General features: G+C 48.7%; 12 protein-coding genes across 12 annotated transcripts; 4 read left to right on the forward strand and 8 right to left on the reverse strand.

Moving 5' to 3' along the window:
* Positions 1–49: 49 nt before the first annotated feature.
* ASPWEDRAFT_35279 (uncharacterized protein) lies at positions 50–1353 on the reverse strand. Its single transcript, XM_040834193.1, has 2 exons — positions 839–1353; positions 50–786 (listed from the first exon to the last, which is right to left on the reverse strand). Exons 1-2 carry the CDS (start codon positions 1333–1335, stop codon positions 240–242), a joined length of 1044 nt encoding a protein of 347 aa, XP_040695354.1. The 5' UTR covers positions 1336–1353; the 3' UTR covers positions 50–239.
* An 825-nt stretch (positions 1354–2178) lies between these two features.
* On the reverse strand, positions 2179–2628 carry ASPWEDRAFT_23747 (uncharacterized protein; the record flags this gene model as incomplete). The annotated part of the gene is made up of 2 exons (XM_040832524.1): positions 2179–2335; positions 2438–2628. 2 exons carry the CDS (start codon positions 2626–2628, stop codon positions 2179–2181), a joined length of 348 nt encoding a protein of 115 aa, XP_040695355.1.
* Positions 2629–3070: 442 nt separating this feature from the next.
* ASPWEDRAFT_48203 (uncharacterized protein) lies at positions 3071–4028 on the reverse strand (the record flags this gene model as incomplete). The annotated part of the gene is made up of 2 exons (XM_040837075.1): positions 3071–3656; positions 3706–4028. The coding sequence occupies 2 exons, from the start codon at positions 4026–4028 to the stop codon at positions 3071–3073; spliced, it is 909 nt and encodes a 302-aa protein (XP_040695356.1).
* A 706-nt stretch (positions 4029–4734) lies between these two features.
* On the forward strand, positions 4735–6106 carry ASPWEDRAFT_281884 (glycosyltransferase family 34 protein). The gene is made up of 4 exons (XM_040833105.1): positions 4735–4821; positions 4915–5007; positions 5059–5299; positions 5355–6106. Exons 3-4 carry the CDS (start codon positions 5106–5108, stop codon positions 5902–5904), a joined length of 744 nt encoding a protein of 247 aa, XP_040695357.1. The 5' UTR covers positions 4735–4821; positions 4915–5007; positions 5059–5105; the 3' UTR covers positions 5905–6106.
* ASPWEDRAFT_167690 (uncharacterized protein) lies at positions 6043–8062 on the reverse strand (the record flags this gene model as incomplete). Its single annotated transcript, XM_040830187.1, has 3 exons — positions 6043–6265; positions 6313–7960; positions 8023–8062. The coding sequence occupies 3 exons, from the start codon at positions 8060–8062 to the stop codon at positions 6043–6045; spliced, it is 1911 nt and encodes a 636-aa protein (XP_040695358.1).
* Positions 8063–8521: 459 nt separating this feature from the next.
* On the reverse strand, positions 8522–9757 carry ASPWEDRAFT_56728 (zinc-dependent alcohol dehydrogenase family protein; the record flags this gene model as incomplete). The annotated part of the gene is made up of 5 exons (XM_040838301.1): positions 8522–8744; positions 8782–9062; positions 9135–9265; positions 9328–9400; positions 9605–9757. 5 exons carry the CDS (start codon positions 9755–9757, stop codon positions 8555–8557), a joined length of 828 nt encoding a protein of 275 aa, XP_040695359.1. The 3' UTR covers positions 8522–8554.
* Positions 9758–11342: 1585 nt separating this feature from the next.
* Positions 11343–14937, forward strand: ASPWEDRAFT_101915 (putative DEAD box helicase involved in nonsense mediated decay; the record flags this gene model as incomplete). Its single annotated transcript, XM_040827432.1, has 5 exons — positions 11343–11708; positions 11771–12129; positions 12179–14208; positions 14264–14357; positions 14418–14937. The coding sequence occupies 5 exons, from the start codon at positions 11343–11345 to the stop codon at positions 14935–14937; spliced, it is 3369 nt and encodes a 1122-aa protein (XP_040695360.1).
* Positions 14938–14998: 61 nt separating this feature from the next.
* ASPWEDRAFT_147532 (polysaccharide deacetylase family protein) lies at positions 14999–16533 on the reverse strand. The gene is made up of 4 exons (XM_040829527.1): positions 16149–16533; positions 15804–16080; positions 15342–15746; positions 14999–15284 (listed from the first exon to the last, which is right to left on the reverse strand). Exons 1-4 carry the CDS (start codon positions 16252–16254, stop codon positions 15143–15145), a joined length of 930 nt encoding a protein of 309 aa, XP_040695361.1. The 5' UTR covers positions 16255–16533; the 3' UTR covers positions 14999–15142.
* A 254-nt stretch (positions 16534–16787) lies between these two features.
* Positions 16788–18511, forward strand: ASPWEDRAFT_100402 (putative amidase; the record flags this gene model as incomplete). The annotated part of the gene is made up of 3 exons (XM_040827305.1): positions 16788–16816; positions 16877–17499; positions 17565–18511. 3 exons carry the CDS (start codon positions 16788–16790, stop codon positions 18509–18511), a joined length of 1599 nt encoding a protein of 532 aa, XP_040695362.1.
* A 78-nt stretch (positions 18512–18589) lies between these two features.
* On the reverse strand, positions 18590–19504 carry ASPWEDRAFT_167695 (SDR family NAD(P)-dependent oxidoreductase; the record flags this gene model as incomplete). The annotated part of the gene is made up of 3 exons (XM_040830188.1): positions 18590–18885; positions 18939–19394; positions 19447–19504. 3 exons carry the CDS (start codon positions 19502–19504, stop codon positions 18590–18592), a joined length of 810 nt encoding a protein of 269 aa, XP_040695363.1.
* A 384-nt stretch (positions 19505–19888) lies between these two features.
* ASPWEDRAFT_100081 (C2H2-type zinc finger protein) lies at positions 19889–22748 on the forward strand (the record flags this gene model as incomplete). The annotated part of the gene is made up of 6 exons (XM_040827275.1): positions 19889–20018; positions 20121–20564; positions 20617–20901; positions 20977–21988; positions 22056–22471; positions 22522–22748. The coding sequence occupies 6 exons, from the start codon at positions 19889–19891 to the stop codon at positions 22746–22748; spliced, it is 2514 nt and encodes an 837-aa protein (XP_040695364.1).
* Positions 22749–23237: 489 nt separating this feature from the next.
* On the reverse strand, positions 23238–24715 carry ASPWEDRAFT_35291 (uncharacterized protein). Its single transcript, XM_040834195.1, has one exon. The coding sequence runs from the start codon at positions 24425–24427 to the stop codon at positions 23597–23599; it is 831 nt and encodes a 276-aa protein (XP_040695365.1). The 5' UTR covers positions 24428–24715; the 3' UTR covers positions 23238–23596.
* Between the last annotated feature and the right edge of the window lie 422 nt (positions 24716–25137).

Genomic DNA, 25137 nt, shown 5'->3' on the forward strand with positions numbered 1-25137 from the left:
GGCTGACAGTCGACCGATATTCTGGTAGATGGAGAAAATCCCTGAATCCCTGGAATATTGTCATTGGCTGTAAAGATATTCAAGATCTTAAAAGGCCGGTCAGATCTGCTGGAAATGAAATAATAGAATCATCTGCAGTACTATATCCCATAAGTAAACAATCTATCTTACCTACTAAATTACTATATAGACAAAAAAGTGACAAGAATAGAATAGATAAAACACAAAAGGTACCACAATTAACCAGCCAGCTCATGAATATGCGTATCTTTCAATTCATGTATAGGCACAACCTTGGGCTTATGCTCAGACTCAACAGGCGATTCCTGAGCAACATCCGATCCCCCCAACTCCACCGCACGAGTCGAACTATCCTTCCGCTGCTCACTCTGAAGCCGAATCTTGCGCTGAGCTCTTTGTCGATGGAAGAACCACAATGCGATCAGCGATAAGAAGGCAACACCAGCCACGCCCACACCAGCTCCGATCCCGGCTTTGGCACCTGTCGATAGCCCAGTTGACGGGGTGGATGAAGGAGCGGCGGAGGTGAAACTGGGAGCTTTTGAAGAGGGGAGAGGAGACGCAGTGCCGATGACTGAGGCGTATAGACTTGAGTCTGTGGCTTGGAGTTGGACCGTGATGGGCTGGGCTATCATGCTCATGGGGCCGGTGACTTGGGTGCCTTCGTTTAATCCCGTGTGGCGGACAGAGACGATTGTCGTGCTGGACGAGGGAAGGCTGCTGATGCATCCGGCCCACATGGAGGAGGAAGAGTAGGAGAAGTTTCTGATATGTTAGTCTAGTCCTATCTTGTATGGTGTATGTGTATTAGACTTACGGAAGACAGCAGATAGCAGTAGTCTGGGGCCCGTTGATATTGATATTGGCCGAAGTATATCCCATCGGACAGTATCCAGGGCTAAAAGTCTGTGATCCTTGGAATCTGCCCAGATTGGTGAATCCAGGTGGGAAACAGGCCGAGTCGACTGCGACGGCATTTTGGAGCAACACGCCGTTTTGGAACGTGTTGTAGGCTGGGGGCTCGTATGTGAAGCGGGTGGAACATGATGCTGGGGGAGTGAAGATGGTCGTGAGTGGGATTACTGTGGAGTCTGTTGTTTTGGTGGAGGGTTCTGATGTTGTTGCTGTGGATGATGTTGAGGATGCTGATGTCGCTGATGGTGCTTTTGCTGGGGCTGCTTTTGTTTCTGCTGCTTGTGCTTCTACCGTTGATGAAGATGAAGATGATGAAGAATCAAAAGTGTCACTTGAAGGAGAATCTGAAGAATCCGATGCCAGCATCGCCAGTAATGCCGGATCAGTCGTAGTCACCATATGAGAGATCAACATGGCGATGGATCCCACTCATACACTAACCACGAGCAAGCCAAAGATCATGATGCATTAGCCGCCAGGCCCACGGCTTATGGGGCTCTGGCATGGGTGTTTATATTAAGGGCCCCTCAAAGAGACCCATTTTCGAGGGTCCAAGGCACGAAATGGCGCACCGTCGATCCCGACAGCAGGACAAAGAAATCGTGGCGTCAGCCATCGTGGTTGTCAAAGGAGCAACAGGAAACAGTCCAAAATAGCGGCACTCATCTTGAGTCGCTCGAAGCATCAAAGAAAGAGTTGCAGCGCCAGCCAAGACCTCGTGGCTCGTGTCCTTTGTTGAAACGCAACTTCATTTCACTAAAAGTTAGCACCTGCGATAGTCTTCAAGTTAGCCGGAAAGGGAAATCCCAGTGCTATGGCATCCAGCCGGATCGATAGGCCCAGCCCACTGGGTAGGGACCATTCGTTGCCATTTGCAAATGTTTATCAATCTGTCATGAGGTTATCACATCGAAGCACGCGAAGTAATTATTCACTCTGGAACACTCAGCGCTTAGAGGCACACTAACACGCGGGGATGTATCAAGTACCAGCGGCTAAAGCTCAGAGTCACAATGCCATTTAATACAATGGTCGTGGGACTCCATAAATGTATCATTAATTTTACAGACTCATTCTCGAGGTCCAAAATGGCTATCATAGCTAGCGTTCAGCAAGTGCCTTTTTTTGGCTTGTTCTTCAATTATCGGCTACACTTGCTACACGGTGCTTCTTTACCGAGGGTCCAATGCAAACTCAGAAATGCAGCCTTGCTTTCTAGAACAGAAGAATAGTGCTTGCTGCTCAATTGACAAAACCAGAGACCAGCCAAATGACATCTGCACTTCGACTGGACTCTGTTTGGCGTAGGTGAACCCATATAGAGGCATGTTCATGCTGAATGCCTGCACGGATGGCTCGTGGGGATCGGGTTGTCCTCGTCTTAATGACACTTACTGTCCTGTCGGAAAGTAGTTCGTCAATGCGGAGGATAGTGATAGAATCATAATCTCATTACTTCTAGAAACCACCATACAGTAATCCTCCGGTATACATGTCTTACCATGTCCCGCCGTGAACCACTAGTGCTGTAGTCTCAACGGCAGCGATTGCGGCGACAACACCTTTCTCCTCGACGTGGGCACCGTGATGCTTCCGAACAACACTTCCTCCACCAACACATTCACAACCGACTGCAAACGGCCAGCGCTGGAAGCGCAGCAACAACAACAACACGGACTCCAAGACAACCATCGTCAGTGCTGGTGCTGGTGTGGGCGTTGGCTTGAGTGCTTGTCTCGCAGCGACTATCGGTGCAATTATCTTCCAAAGGCGGATGTACCAGAAGAAGCTGCGAGAGATGGAACAGCTCAAAAGGATGTTGACCTGTGTTCTTATATCCGCTGCAGATGAGATTGGCTGACAGTCGAACGATATTCTGATGGGATAATCATCTCTGCAATATTGCCATGGGCAGTAAATATTCAAGATGTAAAAGCCGGTTTGATCTCTTCCGATGTTATGCAGATCGAAATTCATGATATCTGGACTAGGCAGCGATGCCAAATTGTTATTTCCCAGTGAGTAGTGTTGAATAGTATCTATGAAATGGTATATAAGATCGAAATAAAGAATGCCCAAAGAATACACAACAAACGTATTATCTAAATGACAAATAGGTATCATAGAATATAAATTAACCGCCCAGTTCATGTATAGGGGCAGGGAGGTCTTTTCGAGCACCATATACTTCCAACTCAGCCGGTGATAATGGCTCCCCCAATTTGGTCCCATAAGGTGCCCAATCTTGCCCTAGATGAGCATTCGGCATGGGTTGAACTTTTCGTTTATTCTTTCGTCGTTGTAAGAGCCATATGGCGAGCAGAATAAAGACAGCAGCTCCAGCAACGCCCACCCCGACCCCGATTCCGGTTTTCGCGCCGGCGGATAGCCCACTTGATGGAGATTGTGACTGAGATGGAGGCTCGGGGGTCGTCGTGGAAGTTGATGTAGATGTGGCAGAGGAGGCTGTGACTGAGGCGGCAGGGGAAGAGGTGGCGGTTGATGTGACGTACAAACTCGAGTCTGTTGATTGAAGTTGGACTGTGATAGGTTGTGCCCACATGGTAATGGGTCCAGTGACCTGAGTGCCTTCATCTGTTCCAGTGCCGCGGGCAGAAACGATCGTTTTACTTGATGAGGAGAGGCTGCTGATGCATCCGGCGTATGTGGCTGAATCCAGATCCTTGTACATCATAATAGAGGTATAGTAGGAGAAGTTTCTGCGAATGTTAGCCATGCTTTTGCTATGCCATGTATGGCCACACTCACGAGATACAGCAGATGGCCGTAGTTGTAGGTCCATCAATGGCGACATTAGCTGAAGTATAGCCCCCTGGACAGTAGCCAGGGCTGAAAACCTGTGTCCCCTGGGCTCTGCCGACATGACTAAACCCAGATGGAAAACAGGAGGGGTCGTTTGCAATGGCATTTTGAAGCAGAAGACCATCTCCGACCAGGTTGTAACCTGACGGCTCGTAGGTCCAATGCGATGAGCAGGATGCCGGGGGAGTGAAGACGGTAGTCAAGGGTATTGGTGTAATTGTAGACTCTGCTGTACTGGCTGTAGTAGCCGGTGGAGTTGTTGTTGTCATCACTATTGCTGCTTCTGTCTTCGTTACCACTTCGGCAGTTGTCTTTGTTGACGAAGAGAATAATGGTGATGATGACGAAGAAGAGGAGGAAGAGGAAGAAGAAGTGGATGGCAGCAGTGATAACAACAGCGCCTGCATCGGTTGTAGGAACCATCTGCGAGATCAACACAATGGCGATGGCCGCTCAGGGCACACGGTCAGCACATCCGAAGAGCCAAAGACCATGATGCATTAACCGCCAGGCCCACGGGGCTATGGGTCACTGACATGGATGTTTATATTAAGGGCCGGACATTCCGACATTGGCCTTCAAAGCGACAAACTTTTCAGAGATATAGGCACGAACTGGAGCAGTGTGGGTACCGACAACAGGACACAAATCCTGGCGTCAACCATAGTGGTGATCATTGACCAAGATGAGCAAAGGAGCAGCAAAAAAACAGTCCAAAACAGCGGCCCGATCCCGAACCAAGTTTAGGAGCATCCAAGAGGCACTGACTCGTGTTCTTGGTTAGAACGTGATTATTGGTCGCTAAGACATTAGCACCTGCGATAGCCCTCACAATAACCGCAACAGGAAATTCCCAGTGGTATGGCGCCCAACCGGATCGCCGCGCACCCAGCCCTGTGTCCATCTGCAATCAGTCCGGCGTGAAGCCGGCGCTTCAACACACACCCAATGAAGCCAATCACCCTCAAACCCCTCAGCTCCGGTGTCCACGGCTGCTGAGTCGGGCGCTTCTTATAAATCGCGTGAAGCTGCATCTGCGCGACTGCGATGTTGTTTTCATCGGTAAACACCTCCATATATATTATATTCCCTTTCGAGTCTGGCATTCAAGGAATGGCAGGTTCCTTTCCCCCACAATGGCTCATTTTTACACAGTTCGCAGCCGGCGTTCGAAGCTGCGCCCGTTCGTGCATTTGGCTTTAGCGTTTGCAGCGGTATTCTCGATATTGCGATTATTCTCTTATTTTTGTATGCCTGATAACACCCCATCTCTGAAAGAGAGGTTAACTGACAAATTAGCACGTAACGACCACAACACAATACAGCCGACAATAGGCAAAGTGACCATGGTATACGGCAGCAACGAAATCTACGACCGAGCATTAGATACCCATAAAGAACACAGTAATCGACACGGGTATCCTCTTCATATCCTCCGCAGACCAATTCTCGACGGCGTTTGGAATAAATACGCGATTCTCTTATCGGTTCTGTTGGAGGAGCTGGCGAAGCCAGTGGGGGAGAGATTGGAGTGGCTTTTGTGAGTCTCCTTTTTTTAAAAATCGAGATTGTGAAGTTGTGCGCTAACTGAACAGTTGGTCCGATGCCGACACAGTTCTAATGAATCCCAACATGCCCCTCGAGACCTTCCTCCCACCCCCAGAAGCCACTCATATCCATCTGCTCCTCACCAAAGACTGGAACGGGATGAACAACGGCGTCTTCCCGATCCGCGTACATCCATGGTCCGTCGAGCTCCTCTCCGCCGCAATGTCCTATCCCACCATGCACCCGGACGAGGAACTATTCTGGCCGGACCAGACGGCTCTCAGCAACGTGATCAAGACAAATGAGTATTTCTCGAAAGCGGTTGTGTATTGCCCGCTGCGTTGGTTTAATGCATATATGAGGATGCCAGATGGCATCGGACTGAATCCGGATTCTCCGCCGCATTTGCAGGTGCATCCGGGGGATTTGCTGGTTCATTTCCCTGGGACGCCAAAGGAGAACTTGAAATCGACATTGGGGCCGTATCTTGATATTGCCGAGTCCCATCGGGCGGATTGGGAGATGGATTTAGAGACAACTGGGTATCTGGAGGAGACGAGGAAGTTTTGGGATCTGCATTTGGTGTCGAGTTCATAATACCCGCGTTTTTGGTTAGGTGTTCTATCATTGTAAATACTATAGACAAGCTGAGATATCCTATTCAGAATCATAAGCGTACATAAGCCAAAGGATATAGTGGATAGTAGGTATATAGCAAGAATCAAGTGTATATCGTCACCGAGGAACGCCAATCTCATATCCGAGCAACACTTCGGTCGTGTTGCCTTCCCAACCTCTATTCCCGCTCGTCGAAATCATGTATCGGCATGCTGGATCAACATATAGCTGTGAGATGGTTCCTGTGCGATGACCTGGAATGATGAGGAATGGAACGGTCGAGTGTTTGGTTACTTGTTCATGCTTCAAATCGTATAGTCGAAGGATATCATGCGATGCGCTAATAAGTAAGCAATGATCCTCAAAGTTAAAGTGATCCAGACTCACCAGACAACATGTCGCCCATTTGGCATCGCCTTCAAGGCCGTTACAGGCCCGCTCCCGGTTGGGAATTTAAACACCCGCTCAGGATTCCGTAGTCCTTTGTGCACACTAAACTCTTCGACTGTGCCGTTTCTTCGTCCGGCATATATGTAGTTCCCGTCAGGAGACCAGCAAGCATTCATACACCATGGCGGCGAGTTGTATGGAGTTATTCGAGCCACAGGGTCCGGTTGCCGTCTGTCCCATACTCGAATAGTGCCGTCGATAGAGGCGGCCAGAAATGTAGAGTCCGATACCACGTTGTTTGACTCGGACTGACTTGGTTGTGTAAATGTCTGACTCTGAGAAGGCTGCTCCAGCTCCTCGGCATGAGGTAGTCCGTTGACCATGGGCTGCGACGACCCATTGGGCTCTGTAGGCTCCGGTTTTGCATCCGTCATTTCCACATCTGGGTTTGCGTCACCCTGAGGAGCTAGTGCCTCTGCAGCGCTGTTTTCCTGGTCCATAGTATCGGGCTCTCCCTGGGCATCTGCTTCTAGAGGTGCGCCATTGGCAATCACCTTGCCAAACTCATCGTCTTCGTCGACACCAAACGCATCGCCCGATGGACCAGCCCCTTCACCAGGACCATCGCCATCTCCAAATAGAGAATCAGCTCCACCAAAAAGCGAGTCTGCCGGAGAACCCGCCGGTTGATTCGAGGCATCACCAAATTCACCTTGATCGTTTGAAGTATCCATGAAGCTGTAGTTTTCGCCTCCACTGGCCTGGTTATTAGACGAGTATGTCCCATTTGATTGCTGCGGCTCGACCGTGTCCTTTGGGACCGGAATGTTCGATTCCGGTCGGATTTCGATTGTAGAGATCTGTCCAGCAATGGATCCAAAAGAGCGCCTGGTCTGACCGGTGTTCAAATCCCAATCAAAAATCCGTTTGTCCCAGCTTCCCGAGAGCAAAGACTTTTCATCCGGTGTCAGACTAAGAACGGATACGGCCGATGTGTGCTGTTGTAGGAGGGCAATCTCCTTGCCCTCTTCATGACGAACCGATTGCAGTCGGATACTGCCCGATTCCAACCCGGAAAGCAACCAAAGACCTTCGCTATGACTCGCCAACGAGTAAACCGGTGACAACGAAGGCCCATCCATATTTTCCCAGTATGTCATCAGCATGCCGGCTTTCACCACACTGTCGACAAATGGGTGTCTTTGCGCCACGGTCAACATCGACTTGCTGTTGATCGAGTCCACCCAGTTGAACTTGCGCACGTATCCATCTGATCCACCACTGAAAACCCATCTCATATCTGCCGTAGCTGTCACTGCATTGATCGAAGTGCTGTGCGGAGCAGCAGTTGTCGGAACAACATCGTAGGTGGAGCACGTCAAACATTCTGCGCGCACGGGGGGGTGAAAGGCGGAGATATAATCGGACACTGTGCCATTATTACCAGAACCAGGTGTGGGCAACGGAACATCAGGATTCGGTTGGGATGCTACTCCGGCGCCCTCGGACACATGGCTGGTATTGGATGGGCTCTCTGCATCCTGGTCCGCATCTTGATCCGCTTCGGGTTCGTTATCACCATCGCCGTCATCTGCGTCTCGGAGGTTGTCCTCGAGTTCGTTCTCGGAGCTTCCGTCTTGCGAGCCTAATACACCGAATCACGAGTTAGTTCTTCTGGCTCGAAGCAATATATCGCAGGGAGCTTACCTGCAAGATCTCGATCGTCGTCGTCCTCTAGCGAAGCCATTGCGGGGTGATCGCAAATTATTCCAACCTCTCAAAGTGGACAAGAAGTAGTATAATATAATGATAAGCAGATCCTAGATTTCAAAAAAGTGACCCAGTTCGAATCTCAAGAAAATGCGCAAGGCGCAACGATATCGCTCAGTCAAAGGCGCGCATGCCCTCGTGAATCAAACAGCCATTTTCCCTTGAACAGCTGCGTATTATTAATATTTAGAGCATATAGGACCAAAAAGATTTAAAGAGCATAAATAAAGATAAAAAGAGCGACTGAGGCTGTTAATATCCTCTGCGATACGTCAATTGAAGAATAATCCGATGATGCGTTCCTCGGACTTCCCCAGACGCAGTCACGTTGACTGCCCGCCTTCTGCCTGAGGCACCAAGTCTTCCATCCGCGCCTTTCCTAAATGGGTAATCGATGCCAAACACCAGGCATTCGATGCTCAGCGATATCATTGTCATCTCTTCAATATTTACATTTTACAGTCTCTATCTAATTACCGGAGCCTTCCTCAATTCTCACGCAAACTTTGGAAAAGTGCTTCTGGGCCATCATATACTCATATGCCTCCTTCGCCTCCTCATATCCAAACACCCTCTCGTCAACCACTGGCCGAATTTGGTGCTGGTGGACAAACCGATTCATCTCCTTGAACTGTCGCCTAGTACCCAAAACAATACCTCTTGCAGTACACGGTTTGAAAAGTGTATGCATCAAACCGGGCACTTCTTGAGTCAGAAGCGCTGCCTAATACCCCTGTAATGGAAATGACTCCATCAGGGCGTACTGCCTTGAACGATTGATTGAGTGTCGACAAGCCCCCGACATCGACGACAAGATCACACCCTTTCTGACCAGGCGTGAGTGTCTTGGCTGTTTCGCCCCAGTTTGGGTTCGTCCGATAGTTCAGAACATGATGGGCGCCCAGTGACTGGAGTTTCTGGGCTTTGGAATCAGAGCTCGTGGTTGCTATGATGGTGGCACCGCAAACCAATGCAAACTATTTCGTCAGTCAGCATTTCAAAAACCGTCGAAGCCCCCGATAATGGGAAAAAAAAAAAAAAAAATTTACCTGCAATGCTATAACGGAAACGCCGCCCGTTCCCTGCACCAAGACAGCGTCTCCTTTCTTGGGCCCTCGCCCCTCCAGTCCAAGAAGCGCATTCCAGGCTGTCAGCCCTGCGCATGTCAATGTGCTTGCTTCTATGAAAATAGACCGGAGGGCATCTTGACCAGCCCCGATTCATGGAACACGCCGTACGGACGTAAATTCCCGTCGAGGTGTTGACCGAGTCCGGTAGTAATCTCTCGGAGAGAAACTGGCTCCGACTCAGGGTACTCTGAGACGAGGTGTGTGCATACTTCGTCGTCAGGTTAGAACGAAGTCACTTTTGAACCGACGGATTGAACGACTCCGGCTCCATCAGAGCCGGGGACGACTTTGTCTTTGATGATGAGAGAGTGATCACCTTACAAGTCCGATCGACGACTTAACAATCCATAGACTAGGTCTCATATATGGAAAGTAGCTGTGATACATACCTTGGCTATGGCTAATTCACGGTGGTTCAACGACGCAGCGTAAATCCGTACCAACACTTCATGGTCCCCTGGTCGAGGGATTTCCTTATCAACGACCTTCAAGCTTTCAATGCCGTTCTGGCCTTGCAGGACCCAGGAACTGGAGATCTGCATTTTGAATATGATTTGAACTTGGCTTTACAGGGGTGATAGGTGAATATATCCTCTAGCAAGGATTTACGAAGCCAGGGAGGCACATTTTAAATGCTTATCAAGCATTAGAGGCAAAATCCAACCTGATTCACGAAAATGGAGACGAGGTGGACCGAATGACTCTTGAAAGTGGATACTAAACTGATCCTGACTTGAAATTTCTGTCCATCTCAGGGGAAAACTGAGTTTAATGACTTGATCAAGGCATTGAGGCACCTATGATAGTGGGAAAGCACACACAGCCCGGCCAATTATATCGTGTCCCGATTTCCTAGTTACTCGTTCCACCAGACTCCTTGACCTGCTTCCCAGTTCTCAGGAACATAACAATGTCGCCACGTTCCATGCGATATTCAATGCGATTGACAGTTATCCATGCATTATTAATATTATCAGGCTTAACTACTATTTGCATACGACGGCACTTGCATGCAATGGACAGAGGAAATCCTATTTTCCCACAAATTCCGTCTCTGTTTTTGACCAAGTCGCAGAATCCTTCAGGCCAGAATGTATTCAATTGTTGGACATCTGCCTTACATCGATCATAAAGCTACTGGGAAATGCATCCTTTATCTTTCACCAGCCACAGAATTAGGTAGGCAACAAACCGGAAACAAAGCCACCTTGTCTTCCTGTAGCGCCGGTGATCGCTCCAGCTGACATGCTGCCTTTCCGATTGCAAGATGTAGCACCCTCGACAAGTTCTTTTGGTGGAAATGGGAGAGATATTACGACTAGAGATGAAATACTTCTTGATTTATTGGTATTTTCGTTGTAAATAATACTTTATCTTCTATTAACGAGTAGTTGATTAAAAGTAGTATCTCGGGCTAGAACACGCCGAGTTTGGATGTTGTTCTTGAAGCTTCATTTGTGCCGTCAATTATTGCAACATGATATTTGATTTCAAATGATAAATATATCTAATCCTAACTAGTAGCAATTGACCAAATTGAGCATGGTCCATGAAGATCTCTGCAGCCAACCGTCGAGACTGATTTTTGGTGATTCGGATAGTGGCATCTACATCATGCACGACTACACAAAGAGACTTGACGGCTTTCTGCATGCTTCCTAGCGTCTGACGATATGCTGGGATGGCCTTTGATATGGTATATCAATTATACTGATTGCTAGAATTTTGATGGATAATATTCTGTCGTTTGTGTTTTGGCAATGCTACTAATTCATTACTATCAGTCCAATAAAAACAGTTCACTGATTTTATATAGAAGAAGATATGAAATTCATATAGCAAGTGATTGATTCTCTGTGAATTAAAGAGCTGTCAATTACTCTGCTTCACTTGGATTTAGTTGCAGCAATCAATCCCATCTTTTGTGGTGTGAATATCCGTGGCTTTCTTCCCTGCAAACGCAGACTGTTACCTCCCTCGACTCTCTTAAACTGCTCTCTTTCTCTTTCTCTCTCTTTCCTGCCCCTCACAGCACCCTCGTCTCTCATCATAGTTTTTTAACCTTCACATCAATTCGGACTCAGTGCAAATTTCGTGACCATGGATTCTGGAGATGAGACAAATTACATGCCCCTTGTCCAAGATCTCAATGAGATATTGAAACCTACCCAAGCTGACTCCGTTGCCCTCGTCAACCCAGACATCAGAAATTACTTTATCAAGAGAAGCTACGAAGAAAATCCGGAGAAAGATGTCTGGCTTTCAAAGCCAGAGATTCCTTCGTCGGACGAGATTCTGGGCACGGACTTGGCCGAAGAAGTTGAACTTATGCCTAATAAGATCGACGGTCCTTGGCCTTCTAAGGATGCTTACCTGAAAGCCCACTACGAGCTTCTCAGAGAGGATGCGGTCGCTCCATTGCGAGATGCCGTGGCTTACTTTCGAGAGGATCCTCATATGATGGACTCCCAAGCTGTCTCGATCTACGATAGGGTGAGTGTCTGGCTCTAGTGAAGTTGCATTGATTGCTGACTTGAGGCTTCATTTCATGGCAGGTCTACGTAACTGGTCTTACCTTCGCGCAACAAGGCTTGGCTTTTCGACTACACTTCTCGACAACTCGTGCAGGGAAGAACATTGTCTGGGAATACTCTAAACGCTTGGTTACTGGTACAATTGTTGCACTGTCTCCTGCCGATGACTGCTTCCAGAATGAATGCATCATCGCTGTCGTTGCAGCGAGGCCCTTGGAAGGGGTGAAGAAGCTGCCTCGGGAGATTGATGTTTTCTTTGCCAGACCTGAAGAAGCGAACTTTGATCCCCAGTTAGAATGGATTATGGTGGAGGCAAGAACTGGATACTACGAGTCATTGAGACATACAATGACTGCTTTGCAAAAGATGAATCACGAAAGGTTAGTCATCTTCCTGGGAATGTATTGAAGTGAAACTAATTATTTGCAGTTTCCCTCTAGCAGACCATATCTGCTCACTCGATTCTAACATCGATGCCCCTGAATATGTCAAAGAGAGCCCCGTCATTGATATACAATCCGCCATTGACGGCCCCGGCAAAGAGGGCAGGGTGAATATTCTTGAGGATTGGCCAAGGTTACCAACCGGTGACCTGGATAACTCGCAATGGGCAGCTTTAGAGCAAATCCTGACCAAGAAATTGTCCATCGCTCAGGGACCTCCAGGCACTGGAAAAACTTACGTCTCAGTTGTCGCTCTGCGGATCTTGCTCTCCAACATGCAAAGTGGTGACCCGCCCATCATAATCGCTGCTCAAACCAATCATGCCCTGGACCAATTGCTCAACCATATCTCTCACTTCGAAAAGAATTACATTCGACTGGGTGCGAGAAGCAGTGATGTCGAAATCAAGAAGCGCACACTGTTTGCCGTGAGACAGAAAGAGCCCATGGTTACTATTCACGGAAGTGTCTTAGGGCCGGCCAGGAAGACATACAGAAGTCTGAGTCGTTCAATCACAGAACTCTTGCAAGCATTTAACCAGGAAAATGCCGACGCACCGCTTCCATCTTCCTTCTTTGCCAAGCACGGTCTTCTTACGCAAGATCAGTGTGATTCTCTGGAAAAGGATGCAAAAGGCTGGATACGACCCCAAGCAGATGAAAACTTTGATCCCTTAGAGACTTGGCTTGGTGATGAAGCAGTTAAGTTTGAAGTCAAATACTCGCCGGAGAACTTTGGCTTTTCAGAGGATGAGGTTGACCTGGAGTATGAGCAGTTGAAGGAACTCGAAGCTGAGCAAGGGATTGAGGAAGACGACTATGAAACTCTCAAGGGCCAGTTCATTCACCTCAGTGACGGGTTTCAGGGGAGAGAAGTGACCTCCAGCTCCGAGGATGCTGCCCTAGACTATCTCAGGTTATCTGACATGCGAAAGATACCTTTGAGGTCACGCGGGTCTGTTTATAACGCTCTCCGGAAACTTGCCAAGGAAAAGCTTCTGCTCGATTTTCGCAAATTACTAGCGCTATACAACACCAACTGTGACGATCTTCAAATTGGCAAATGGGAGAGAGATCATCTCATCCTTCAAAACACAAAAGTGATCGGGATGACAACCACGGGGTTGAGCAAGTACCGAGGTCTCATATCAAGCTTGAAGCCGAAGGTTATCTTGATTGAAGAGGCAGCCGAAGTCATCGAAGCACCAATTTCGGTGGCATGTCTCGATTCACTGCAGCATCTGATTCTAGTGGGCGACCATCAGCAGCTCAGAGGACACTGTTCAGTCCAGGACCTGGAAGGAGAACCGTTCTTCTTGGATACATCAATGTTTGAACGACTTGTGCACAATAGGATTAAATACGTGACCCTCAGACGACAGCGAAGGATGGCTCCAGAGATTCGTCAATTGCTAGAGCCCATATACGGAGACCTGCAAGATCACCCATCCGTCCAAAAACGCCCTCAAGTTTCCGGAATGGGCAAAGTCAGGTCCTTTTTCTTCAGCCACAGCTGGCCGGAAAGTAGTGACAGTATGTACTCAAAGTTCAATGAGATGGAAGCCAATATGGTCGTGGGATTCTTTGTTCATCTCGTCCTCAATGGAGTTCCGGTCAAGGACATTACAATCCTGACATTTTACAACGGTCAGAGGAAACGCTTATTGAAAATGCTGAGGAACCACCCCTATCTCCAAGGCCATTACGTGAAGGTGGTGACCGTCGACTCTTACCAAGGAGAAGAAAATGAAATTGTGATATTATCACTTGTCAGAAGTCCACCAAACAAGAACATTGGATTTCTCTCCATCGAAAATCGTGTTTGCGTCGCCCTTTCGCGCGCAAAGAGTGGATTCTATATCTTTGGAAACGCCAAAACACTCGCTTCTGCAGATCCGATTTGGTGGCAGGTCATCTCCATCATGGGTACAGCAGAAGCAAATGGGAAGACAAGACGGTTAGGGTTTTACTTGCCCTTGACATGCACCAAGCATGGAAAAAAGACATTTATTCAAGGTACGTCATTACCCTTTACGAGTCGGCTGCTTACACTGCTAACATATAACAACAGATCCATCCGAGTGGAGCAAGACTAATGGAGGATGCGAACTTGGTTGCAATGAAAAGTTAGAATGCGGCCACACTTGTGCCCTGCGATGCCATAGGTAAGAAGAATGGCCATACTATGATTCCCAATGAAGATGCTAATTAGATGGCTACAATAGCTTTTCTCACGATCAGGTAAAATGCGATAAAGTCTGCGGCAAGTTGCTCTTTTGCTCTCACAGCTGCACACAGCCTTGCGCACCAGGCCACAGTTGTTTATGCAAGGACAAGTGTAAACTAGTGATGGAAGCGGACGATGAGGCCAGTCTCATTCATAACTACAGCAATGGCAGGTCCGACATGGAAAAGCTGCGTGCAGAGTCAATTCGAAAGTACCATGAATTTGCGAATGGAGGAGTCAAAGAACACGATGCAATTCTTCTAGCCAAGGCTAGGAGTTTAGAAGAGTATAAAATGTCGAGAGCATTGGATAGCATGGCGCTAGAAGATGCCGACGAAGGCGAGATAGATAGAGCAGCTCAGAGGAGCTTTGCTTCGTCTAGCGCTGACTCCGAGGACCCCGAATACCTCCTTTCGCAATTCACGACTACGAAGGCAACTGTTTCGAAATTCAAAAAGCCCAAATCAAAGGGCAAACAGCCTCAACGACATGTGCCCCAGGGAAATCTCCTCGACTGAACTATAGCCATTGAAATGTGCCTACATATCTTCATTCAAACTGCAGTTGATGTTAAAATAGAGCATACCGATCATATATTCATAGTCTTATGATAATTTGATGTAGTAATATATGCTAACTCAATGTCCCAACCAGTTGGAGTAGAAAATACTAAACATTGTCATTTACAAGTCGTTAAACCATAAACAAAAAGCAATAACTATCTTAATTCTTCTCCAGTATAGCTCCTGGTTTGGCTGGCATAAGTGCCCCAGCCGCAGGAGCATTCTTGCTCTTGAAGTCGTCGCTGACCTGTTCCATTGTCACGAACTCGACGCCTTCGTGCTTTTTGAAATGCTCAATGAGTCTATAAAATGTCAGACATGCATCGATTAGAATACCAGGGGCGGTTGAAAAAAAATACCTTTCATGCATCAAAAGCGCATGTGGTCTTCCAGATACATCAGGATGAATCGTAATCGGAAAGATGAACTCATCATATTCCCGGTAGAAATAATCGAAATGATCACGCCAGATGTCCTCAACATCGCGAGCATTCACGAAACCATGGCTGTTGGGAGCTGTCTTGACGAACATCATTGGCGGGAGATCGTCAATGTACCAATTGGCAGGAATCTCAACAAGCCCTGTCTCCTGTCCGAAAACCATGGGCTTCATCCATTCCTCTGCCTTCTTGGTGTAGTCGATGTTTGTCCATGTATCGCCTGTTCGGAGGTAGTATGCTTGACAATCTTCGTGGCTCATGCTGTGATCGTATTCAATTCCATAGTCGAGAAGTAACTGGGCACCTTCTTTGCTGGTTTCCCACCTATTCGACCGTGTCAGTATGTGCTATTTTTGTATTTCCATGTCGAGTATAGCTTACCATGGAGCCACACTTCCTCGAGGAGGCTTTCCAGCAAACTCAGTGAGCATCCGGTATGTCTTATCCAAAATATCCCGCTGTTGTTCCAGAGTCATATCCTTCGGGTTCTCGTGAGAATAACCATGCAACCCAATTTCGTGTCCTGCATCGCGAATAGCTGCCATCTCCTTGGGGAAGGACTCCAACGAATGACCAGGGATAAACCATGTCGACTTGATTCCGTACTTTTCGAAGAGCTTTAGAACACGCTGTGTACCAACGGTAGCCGCCCAGACACCTATTTTATACGAAGTTAGGAACCACCCTGGATGTAGAAGAAAATATAGTCATTCATGGATTAATTACCTCGACTAATGTCGCTGGTTGAATCTTCTCCACCGTAGGAACCGAGCCATCCTGCGACAGCGTCGACATCAACTCCGTAGGTGATGAGAACGCGCTTCTTTCCCATCGTTTTGGCGATGATATTGTACAGAGGCTGGAAGGAAGGGATTCTTAATCGGAATTGCGCGAAGTAACGAGGACAAGAGCCTTTGCTAATTGCAAGCCAGTCGATTGTCTAGAGAAGGAGGGATATTTAAATTCATACCGCAGCCGATCACCGAACCCCTCGTTCCTCCCGTGTATTTCCAATCAGGTCGATCGCTGTTATCACTCCCCACCTTCTCATTGCGGGGGCGAATATCTCCAAAAATGCTGGAGATAATGAAGATAACCGGTTCTGGGAGTCTCCGAATGGCGTTGCAGTTCGAGTGAAGCTGCTGCGTAGCCTGCATGCCATTTGGGGGAGCCACCGAGGTTCTCCAACTCGACTCCAACTCGCTTGGAGAATCGAGAGGCGACGGTTTCTGGGCAGGTCTTGGTCATTTTTAATCATTATAAAGCGATTTCTAAGATTGCAGGTGAAGGGTTTATCTTGAGAGATTCTGCTGGGGACGAGAAAAAATTCAACAATCTTATCAGCTTCACACGTTAACCGTTGCCATGTCGGTTCTATTTACTTCTATTTCTGAGTAAGTCGAGGCTCTCGTTGAATTGAACCGGAAACCAGGACAAGCTGATGAATTGAATAGAAACAACCCGGTGCAAAGGGATGATGCGCAGCGACTTGTGCAGCATCTCGGTGTCACCATTGAGCCTGACGAGGTCGACGACTTCCATACGCTCCTCGCCGCCGTTCACGACTGCGCCGAAGATATCGCGAACCTCCCCGATTATCAGCCGATCCCGGATTTAGAACGTTACCCGCGGGAAAACATTCGGAGACCATCCGAGGAGGAACAGGTGTTCGGACATGCGTGGGCCCATAAATTTCTCATCAAGGGCAATCCCGACGGTGGTCCTCTTGCTGGCAAGTCAGTCACTCTCAAAGATGTGATCGCCGTGGCTGGTGTCCCCCAATTTATGGGAAGCGATGTAGCTCCTCCTTGGACGCCTTCGACAGATGCGACCGTCGTGACTCGAGTTTTGGATGCAGGCGCCGATATTGTTGGAACTTCCACATGCGAGAACTTGTGCCACACGACTTCTTCATTTACTAGTGCTCAGGGCACTGTGGAGAATCCATATGCGCCTGGATACTCCTCTGGTGGGAGTACATCCGGCGGTGCAGCATTAGTTGGAGGTGGCTTGGTGGATATTACAATCGGTGGAGATCAAGGAGGGAGCATCAGAGTGCCTGCGGCATTCAGTGGATGTATGCAAACCCTCTATCTGACATTGATTCCATGCTATTTAAACCTAACCAATGCGTTCGTCTAGGTGTCGGACTTAAAGCCACATATGGATTGGTCCCCTTCAGTGGAATCGCCAGTGGTGATGCTATGATCGACCACACAGGACCTCTTGGCAGAACAGTATTGGATACCGCATTATGCTTGGACGCCATCAGTGGTTATGATGGGATGGACGATCGATGCCTGGGGAGCCCTGAGCATGGATCGACTTCCTTCGCCAAAACATTACAACAAGAACCGACTAGACTGGATGGATTCAAGATTGCTATTCTGACCGAAGGTTTCGAACATAGCGCAGTAGATCCAGCCGTGAAAAAATCGGTCATGGGCGCCGCACGGAGATTCGAGGAGCTGGGTGCAACTATTGAAGAGGTCTCCTGTCCCGACCATCTCCACGGCCCAGCTATTTGGACAATTCAGCAGCGTATCGCAGGTACTCAGAATCTTCTGGGACAGGCCCATGGAAGACGAGGTCTCGGTTTAACGGAAATGGAACGCGGTCGACTCCCCTGGACAAACGAGGCCTTTCAGCGAGCTTTCCCGGCCACCAAGAACGTCATTATCAACGGATTATACCTCACTTCCAAATTCCCAGATCTCTACAGCAAGACCGTCAACATTGGTCGAAAGATGCGAGATTCATACGAGGCAATCTTTGAAAAGTATGATATTGTGATCATGCCTACAACGCCCGTTGTCGCTCCCAGAAACGGGAAGCGTGGTCTTCCCCTGGAGTCTGTCAAGCCTAGCTCGGGGTTGACTATCAACACTGCGATTTTCAATATAACCGGTCATCCAGCTATTTCGATACCCGTAGGGTTCGCTCCTGCGAAGGATAACCCCGATGTCCGTTTACCGGTGGGTATGCAGATTGTCGGAGGATTGTGGCAGGAATCCAAGATTCTCCGCGCTGGTCATGCATGGCAGACCCATTTCGATTGGAAAGAAACACAAGCAGCAGATATTGATTAGAGATATGGACAATCGTTGCTTAGATATCGTGTGTATATACATAAGTTCAATGCAGAAGGCTCATTGCACAAGAACTTCCTAGTTAATAACGTAACCCCCATCAACAACTAACGAATGGCCCTGAATAAATGAAGCTTGTGTAGAGCACAAGAACAGAACAGCATCAGCAACTTCTGTCGGCTTACCCATTCTTTTCATCGGGGCTATCTCGACTGCAGGCCTCAATCGCTCACTGACTTCTCCATTGTGAGAGGTCATGGGGGTCTCGATTACTCCGGGACAAACACAGTTTACCCTGATCCCATCTGCCGAATAATCAATCGCATCCGCGCGGGTCATGGCAATGATGGCGGCCTTAGAGCTACAGTATGCAGCTAAGAAATGTCAGATCATACTCATAAGATTTGGGCAGTAGAAAGAGACTTACGAGCACTGGGTCGCCCGACAATTCCCAACTGGCTTGCGATATTGACTACCGCACCTCGCTGAGGGCTGCGATCCGGATCATGACTTGGCAGTGGGTCTTGCTTCAGCATCTCTTTCAATGCTGCTCGAGAAAATAACCAGCTGCCCCGGTAGTTGACGTTATTTACAATGTCGAAAGATTCTGGAGTCATCTCCGTCGACCGCTCCGCCGCCCCGAGTATTCCCGCACAGTTCACAGCATAGTCCAGACGCTCGAACGTGGCAGCTACTTCTTTTATGAAGGTATCCACGAATTTCTCATCCGCAATATCTCCAGCCATATGGACCACACGAGCCTGGGGGTTTGTGGACAGAACCGCTTGTCGCGTTTGTTCTAACGAAGTCGCATTGAGATCTGTGATTGCAATTCGACTGCATCCTGAGGCAGCAAATCTTTTGGCTACTGCAGCTCCGATTCCTATCGGTTTTATCATTAGTATGGTACGTTCGATGGGGTCCTGACATCATACCTGTGCCACCAGCGCCTGTGACGACCGCCACGCCTGGGAATGAATATTGCAAAGCCATATTGATAAAGTAGCTGATGTTCTCTTTGAGATCAAGATAGTACGTTATCTCGCCAAACCACTCGACCCAGCAGAGATATAAAACACCTGTCCACCCCCCCCTCCTCTTATCACCGCGTTGGAGTCGCTGTCCCTCTTATCACAGGGTGGGGAATGTCAGGTGTCAGTTGGGGTCGCCGCCTTACCGTATTGGGACCGGATCCCACGCAATTTCGGCCCGAAACCAAATGTTGGAGTCATTTTCTCCTCTCCAGACCTCAACTTGTCCCTTTGTCTCCTGAAGTCCACCTGCATTGCCCACCTAGCTGCGTCCTGCGTCTCCAACAATCCAGTGGAGAGGCCTCGCCATCACAATCATTGTTGTATCCCATCCCCAAATGCCTTAATGCTGTCCCAGTCGCCTCAAGTCCATAGAGGGACTCGTCGCTCGAACGTTGGAGCAAAAGCTCGCGTCTGCCCTCATTGCGGTCGGGGTTTTAGGCGGACTGAGCATTTGGAGCGCCATATTCGGACTCGTAATATGCCCCCGTCCTGATCTGGAAAATGGGGTCGATCTCTGTTTTTTATATTGCTTTTTTGTCATAGTGCAAAAGTACTGACTTTTTCTGTCTGCCCAGATACCAAAGAAAAGCCGTTTACTTGCTACTGTGGTGCCGCATTCACGCGCCGTGATCTCTTGAAGCGGCACAACCGCATCGCACACCAGAATGGTGATGACACCAATGGCTTGATTTCGCCCCCCTCTCAACCCGACCAGGACGTCGCTGAAGGCCAGAATGTAAATGACCTTCACACACCCGAAGCTCCCGCAACCTCACAGCCGTTCGATCCGCAGGCCGGGGTGGGACCAGCCGTGCCTGTACCTCTTCCTGGACCGTCTGCTGTCGAGCAATGGGCTGCGCCTCAACGTGCGCCGTACATAGAACAATCTCAACCCGTACTTAGTACAGGGGAGAATAATGCGGGCTTGGTCACGCATGCAGGGGTTGTCCCAGATGCAGAGATCCTGCAGGCCGCCCAGCTTCTTTTGCCAGGTAGTTTCCGAGATCCTCAGCCCGCTCGTAAGAGGTTATTAACTGCCATTTATCGAGTTTATGACTAACTTGAGATCAGATCAACCGATGCCATATCTTCCCGAAGAATTCAACCACTTCCAAGACTTCACCCATTTCCTGGACTCGATCGGATTGCCAGCTGAATGGGTCCCCACTGGGGTAGAAGCCACGCAGGTCCAGAGTGCTGTTCCTGACGATGTCCCCGAGGTCAGGCGGATGTCTCGGGATCTGCAGGGAACTTCTAGTCGCGGTCGAGAGGGCTCACGCGCAGATTCTCCATTTAGATCCTGGCTACCATCGGTGCCTCCAGGGGATCAGAGCCTAGGAACTATATCTGATTATGGTAGGCATCCTTCATTCTCCATCCGTAATGGCCTATTTGTAAAGGCAGAGCAGCAATTGTAACCGTTTCATATAGAACCACCACAGGCAGCTAAAAATCGGTCCCCTTTGAAGGTCAGCGAAGAGCAAAGACTGCGCCTCGCGGCTTCATTGGAGGAGTTTCGCCATATCATCCCAGAATTCGTCTTACCGTCTCGGCATACCTTGACGAGATACTTGACCTCATTTTTTGACGGTTTCCATTCTCATTTGCCCTACATACATCTTCCTACGCTTCGGATCAATGAGCGTTCACCGGAATTGATACTTGCTTTCTTAACTGTGGGAGCTCAATATCGCTTCGAGCACCGTAATGCAGAAAGGCTATTCTATGCTGCGAAAGCAATTTTGTTTGAGAGATTATCCAAAATGCCCGCGCCATCATCGTATAACAACGGTTCCAAAATCCCACACCAGCCCGGAAAAGCACCGGTACTCCCACCTCCCGACGCTGTTGCAGGGTTCAGCACATGGAGACAGATAGAAAATATTCGTACTCTTCTTACACTCATGGGTTATGCCTCATGGGAAGATGCTCGGTTGGTCCAGGAGGCTTTTGCTCTTCAAAACCTGCTTGTACGATGTCTCCGCGAGTTTGGGTTGACAGAAAATATCACAATTGGCCCAAAACATTCCCCTCCGCAATGGCATGAATGGGCGGAAGAAGAATCTGTCAGGCGGACAAGATTGATTTCTTTCTGTTTTGTTCATGTTCACAGCATTGCGTACAATATTTACCCCATGCTCCGGAGCAGCGAAATCCATCTACGCCTTCCGTGCTCCACGAAGGAGTGGAAAGCAAACAATGCCAGCGAGTGGGAGGCTGCTCAGAAAGAGGTTCCTTCTCAGCAGCTGTTTTTCCAGGATGCCTTAGCACTTCTCTTGCAGCAGTCACGGAACTCAGTTATGCTGGATCCAATCCCCGCGCCCCTAGGTAACTACATCCTCCTACATGGTCTTCTCCAGCGGATCCACCTGGTGAGCGAGCTGTCTTTACCCACTGGTAACCAGACATTTTCCCTACCAACTGAGGAATTGAACAAACTAGAGTGAGTTTTACTTTTAGACCATGGTATTAGATGGTTTTGTGATGAGATTCTAACAATCTGGGTATAGGAGAGCACTCCGTTCTTGGACTTCCGTTTGGCAACAAGCCCCGGAGTCAAGTCTTGACCCCCATAATGAGAACGGTCCAATTCCTTTCACCTCGAGTTCACTATTGGGCCTGGCTTATGTTCGGCTCTCACTCAATCTCGGACCGTATCGTCAGTTGGAAACCCGAGATCCGTTTGCTATTGCCGCAGCACTACATAGATCGCCCAGGCCCGGGCGAAGCTATCGACTGACGCCTGCTCTCATCTACTCCGCACATGCATTGAGTATTCCTGTGCGGCTTGGCATCGACCATGTTGCGCGCAGCCAAGCTTTCTTCTGGAGTGTTCGACATTCCATTGCGAGTCTGGAGTGTGCGGTCCTTCTAAGTAAATGGCTATTGTCTCTGGCAGAGCCAGGAAATGGCCAAAACCTCACAGGTATTTAATAAGAGTCTACACTGTCTGATGTCTATACTAATATTCTCTAGAAAATGAAAACCGAATCCTGCATTGGACCCGCTGCATAGTCCAGGAAGCATATTCTTCAATGGACTTGGACGACGGTGATAGTTTGGAAAACCTCGAACCTTTTAGCCTGGGGTGCGCCGTGATAAAACTTTGGGCGCGATTGTTCGTGAGAAACACTCAGTGGCCATTTATAAACGTCATGGGACAAAGTCTGGAGAGATATTTGGCCATCATTCAGGGAGGCTGAAAAGACCTTGCCTTGAGTTGGGCTCGACAATTTGGAGACTCACTGCTTACTTTCACATACCTCTATTGAGGTGGTATCGTGTCAACAGGCTCCCCAATATAGGCAATGATGGGGATGTTCCATTCATCCCGCCGATACCCGCCCCAGTTACTGGGCATTGTTTTGAGCAATTTCCCTCAAATTATCTGCAGGAAATCGAATAGGTATACGGAATACACCGGAACCTCCAATCTGGATATTTTGTGATATTTCTTAACATCCCGACTGTTGCAACCAGTCGATATATTTGATGGTACAACCGACCCCGGCACGAGCGAGAGCCCCGCCTAGGACACATCGGGAAATCATTGACTCATCATTTTGGGCGCCCTTCGAGGATTCGCAATGTACTCTTCTTTTGTTCAAACTATCATATGAATGGATTTAATTGATACGAAATATATACTGTTCCTGCTTGTGTAATGATTTTGCAACGCACCGAAAGGTCTATCATGGATGTAAATATTGAATTTTTGAAGACTGATGACTATATTCAGAGAACTTTTCATCATAAGCTGCCTGAGAGTAGTATAGATCAAACGCAATTTATCATGCGAACGAACAAGGTAAGTAAGCGAAAGGCTTCATAGAATTTTATACTGAAAAGTTCCCAGAATATCAATCAGATTCATTAATATTACGCACGTTGGTAGCATTAATTACAGGAGCGAAGGAAGTGCTCTTGTTCAAAATCATCATTTGACGCCAAAACGTCCATTACTCCGACCTATTATCCTTCTTTTAAACGCGAATGCGTTTCTTTTTCTCTTCCCCTGATTCCATTGGCTAATTTGTCCAGAGAAACTAGCTTAAGTCGAGCTAGGGCTTGCGGAGGCAGAGGCAGGGGTACTCGACGCGGCAGCACCACCAGAGCTAGATGCGGCAAAGCTAGAGATACTAGGAGTGCTAGTGGCGAACACAGAGCTGGCAATATCGGCAGAGCTAGAAGCAGCAGCAGCACTGGAAGGCTGGACCAGATTGGCAGTGAGAGGACCAATCACCAAGTCCTGGCCGCAGGGGCCAGGGGGGGCAGACAAGCAGCCACCCAGGTAGCTGCCCAGCTTTCCGGGGCCCTTTCCAGAGCTGAGGACCTCTTCCGGAGTGTACGCTTCGATAGCGAAGGTGGAGTTGGACTTGAAGACGGTGGACTCGGTGTTGCTCGCAATGTATGTGGCCTGCACGCCGTGCTGGGTGGCCACACGGGCCAGGAGGAAGGAAACCTCGGGGGCCTGGGTGAACCCGGCAAGACCGATGAAAGCGCCGCTGATGGTGGACTCGAGCTGCAGGGCAGTCTCCAGGAATGAGGTGCCATTGGCGACCTTCGGGAGAGTGTAGTTGCATGTGGGAACCTGGAAGCCCACCTTATCGCCGAGCTGCTTGAGGGCACGAGTGCTCCAACGGTTCTGACGCTCCAGATTGCGAAGGTTGGTGCCATAGTTCACAGAAGAGCTGTTGGGCAAGGTGGAGATCAGGGACTGGTTGAGCGGGACAGAGGCGTAGAATTGGGTGAGGAAGTACTGGATGCCCCAGGCGAACTGGAGAACCTCATTGTCGGACGAAGAAGGCGTGCAGTTTTCGCAGGCGGCGAGGGAGGTCGATGCTCCAGCCAAGAGAAGGCTACCGAGGGCGAAGAAACGCATGATGATGATTGGTTGGTAGATTGAAGGGAATATAGAAAGGGGATTCTGGAGCTCAAAGCGTGATAGGATTGCGTTGGACGAAGCTTCCGGGAGGCAGAAGTATCCGCCAACTTATACCTTTGCCCGGGGACACCCCTCGGAGGACAGGAGATTTCACCATCGCTAGTTTTCACGTATCAAGAGAGACGAATGCAACTGTGCGATGGCAAATCTTGAGGATTTGCCTTGTTATCCCCAATGTACAAAGTTTATCGCACGGTCCTTGCATCATGACACCCCGGAACGCCCGGGATAGCAACCAACCAGCCTGGATGAACTGCGCCCAAGTCCAAGTATCTCAATCATGCATTTCATAGATGATCGGGTAGACGCGTACTCTCGCGTTAACCACCGCGACAAGTACAAGATTTTTGAACAATTGCCACTCGATGATATCATGAAGCCTGATAGCTAGGAAGCTTGGCTGGGGTAGATGAGATCATGCCTGTAGAGTCATGGCCCTTGATGATTTTTACACGGACTGGTTTGCATGCCGGATGTTCCTGCTCGCCCTGTTTGTCCCTGTATGTACTTGAGGATCCATCTAATGATGATCCTGTCATATTCGTGAGGTTTCACTGTTCGGTCTTGAATCGTGATGATCGATGATCCGCGCTACACGATGGATCTCGGTGCCAAGACGCTAATGCACGCTTATCTGAGACAAACAA

Source organism: Aspergillus wentii (assembly GCF_001890725.1).
Source record: "Aspergillus wentii DTO 134E9 unplaced genomic scaffold ASPWEscaffold_1, whole genome shotgun sequence".
In the NCBI taxonomy this organism is placed as follows: Eukaryota; Fungi; Ascomycota; class Eurotiomycetes; order Eurotiales; family Aspergillaceae; genus Aspergillus; species Aspergillus wentii.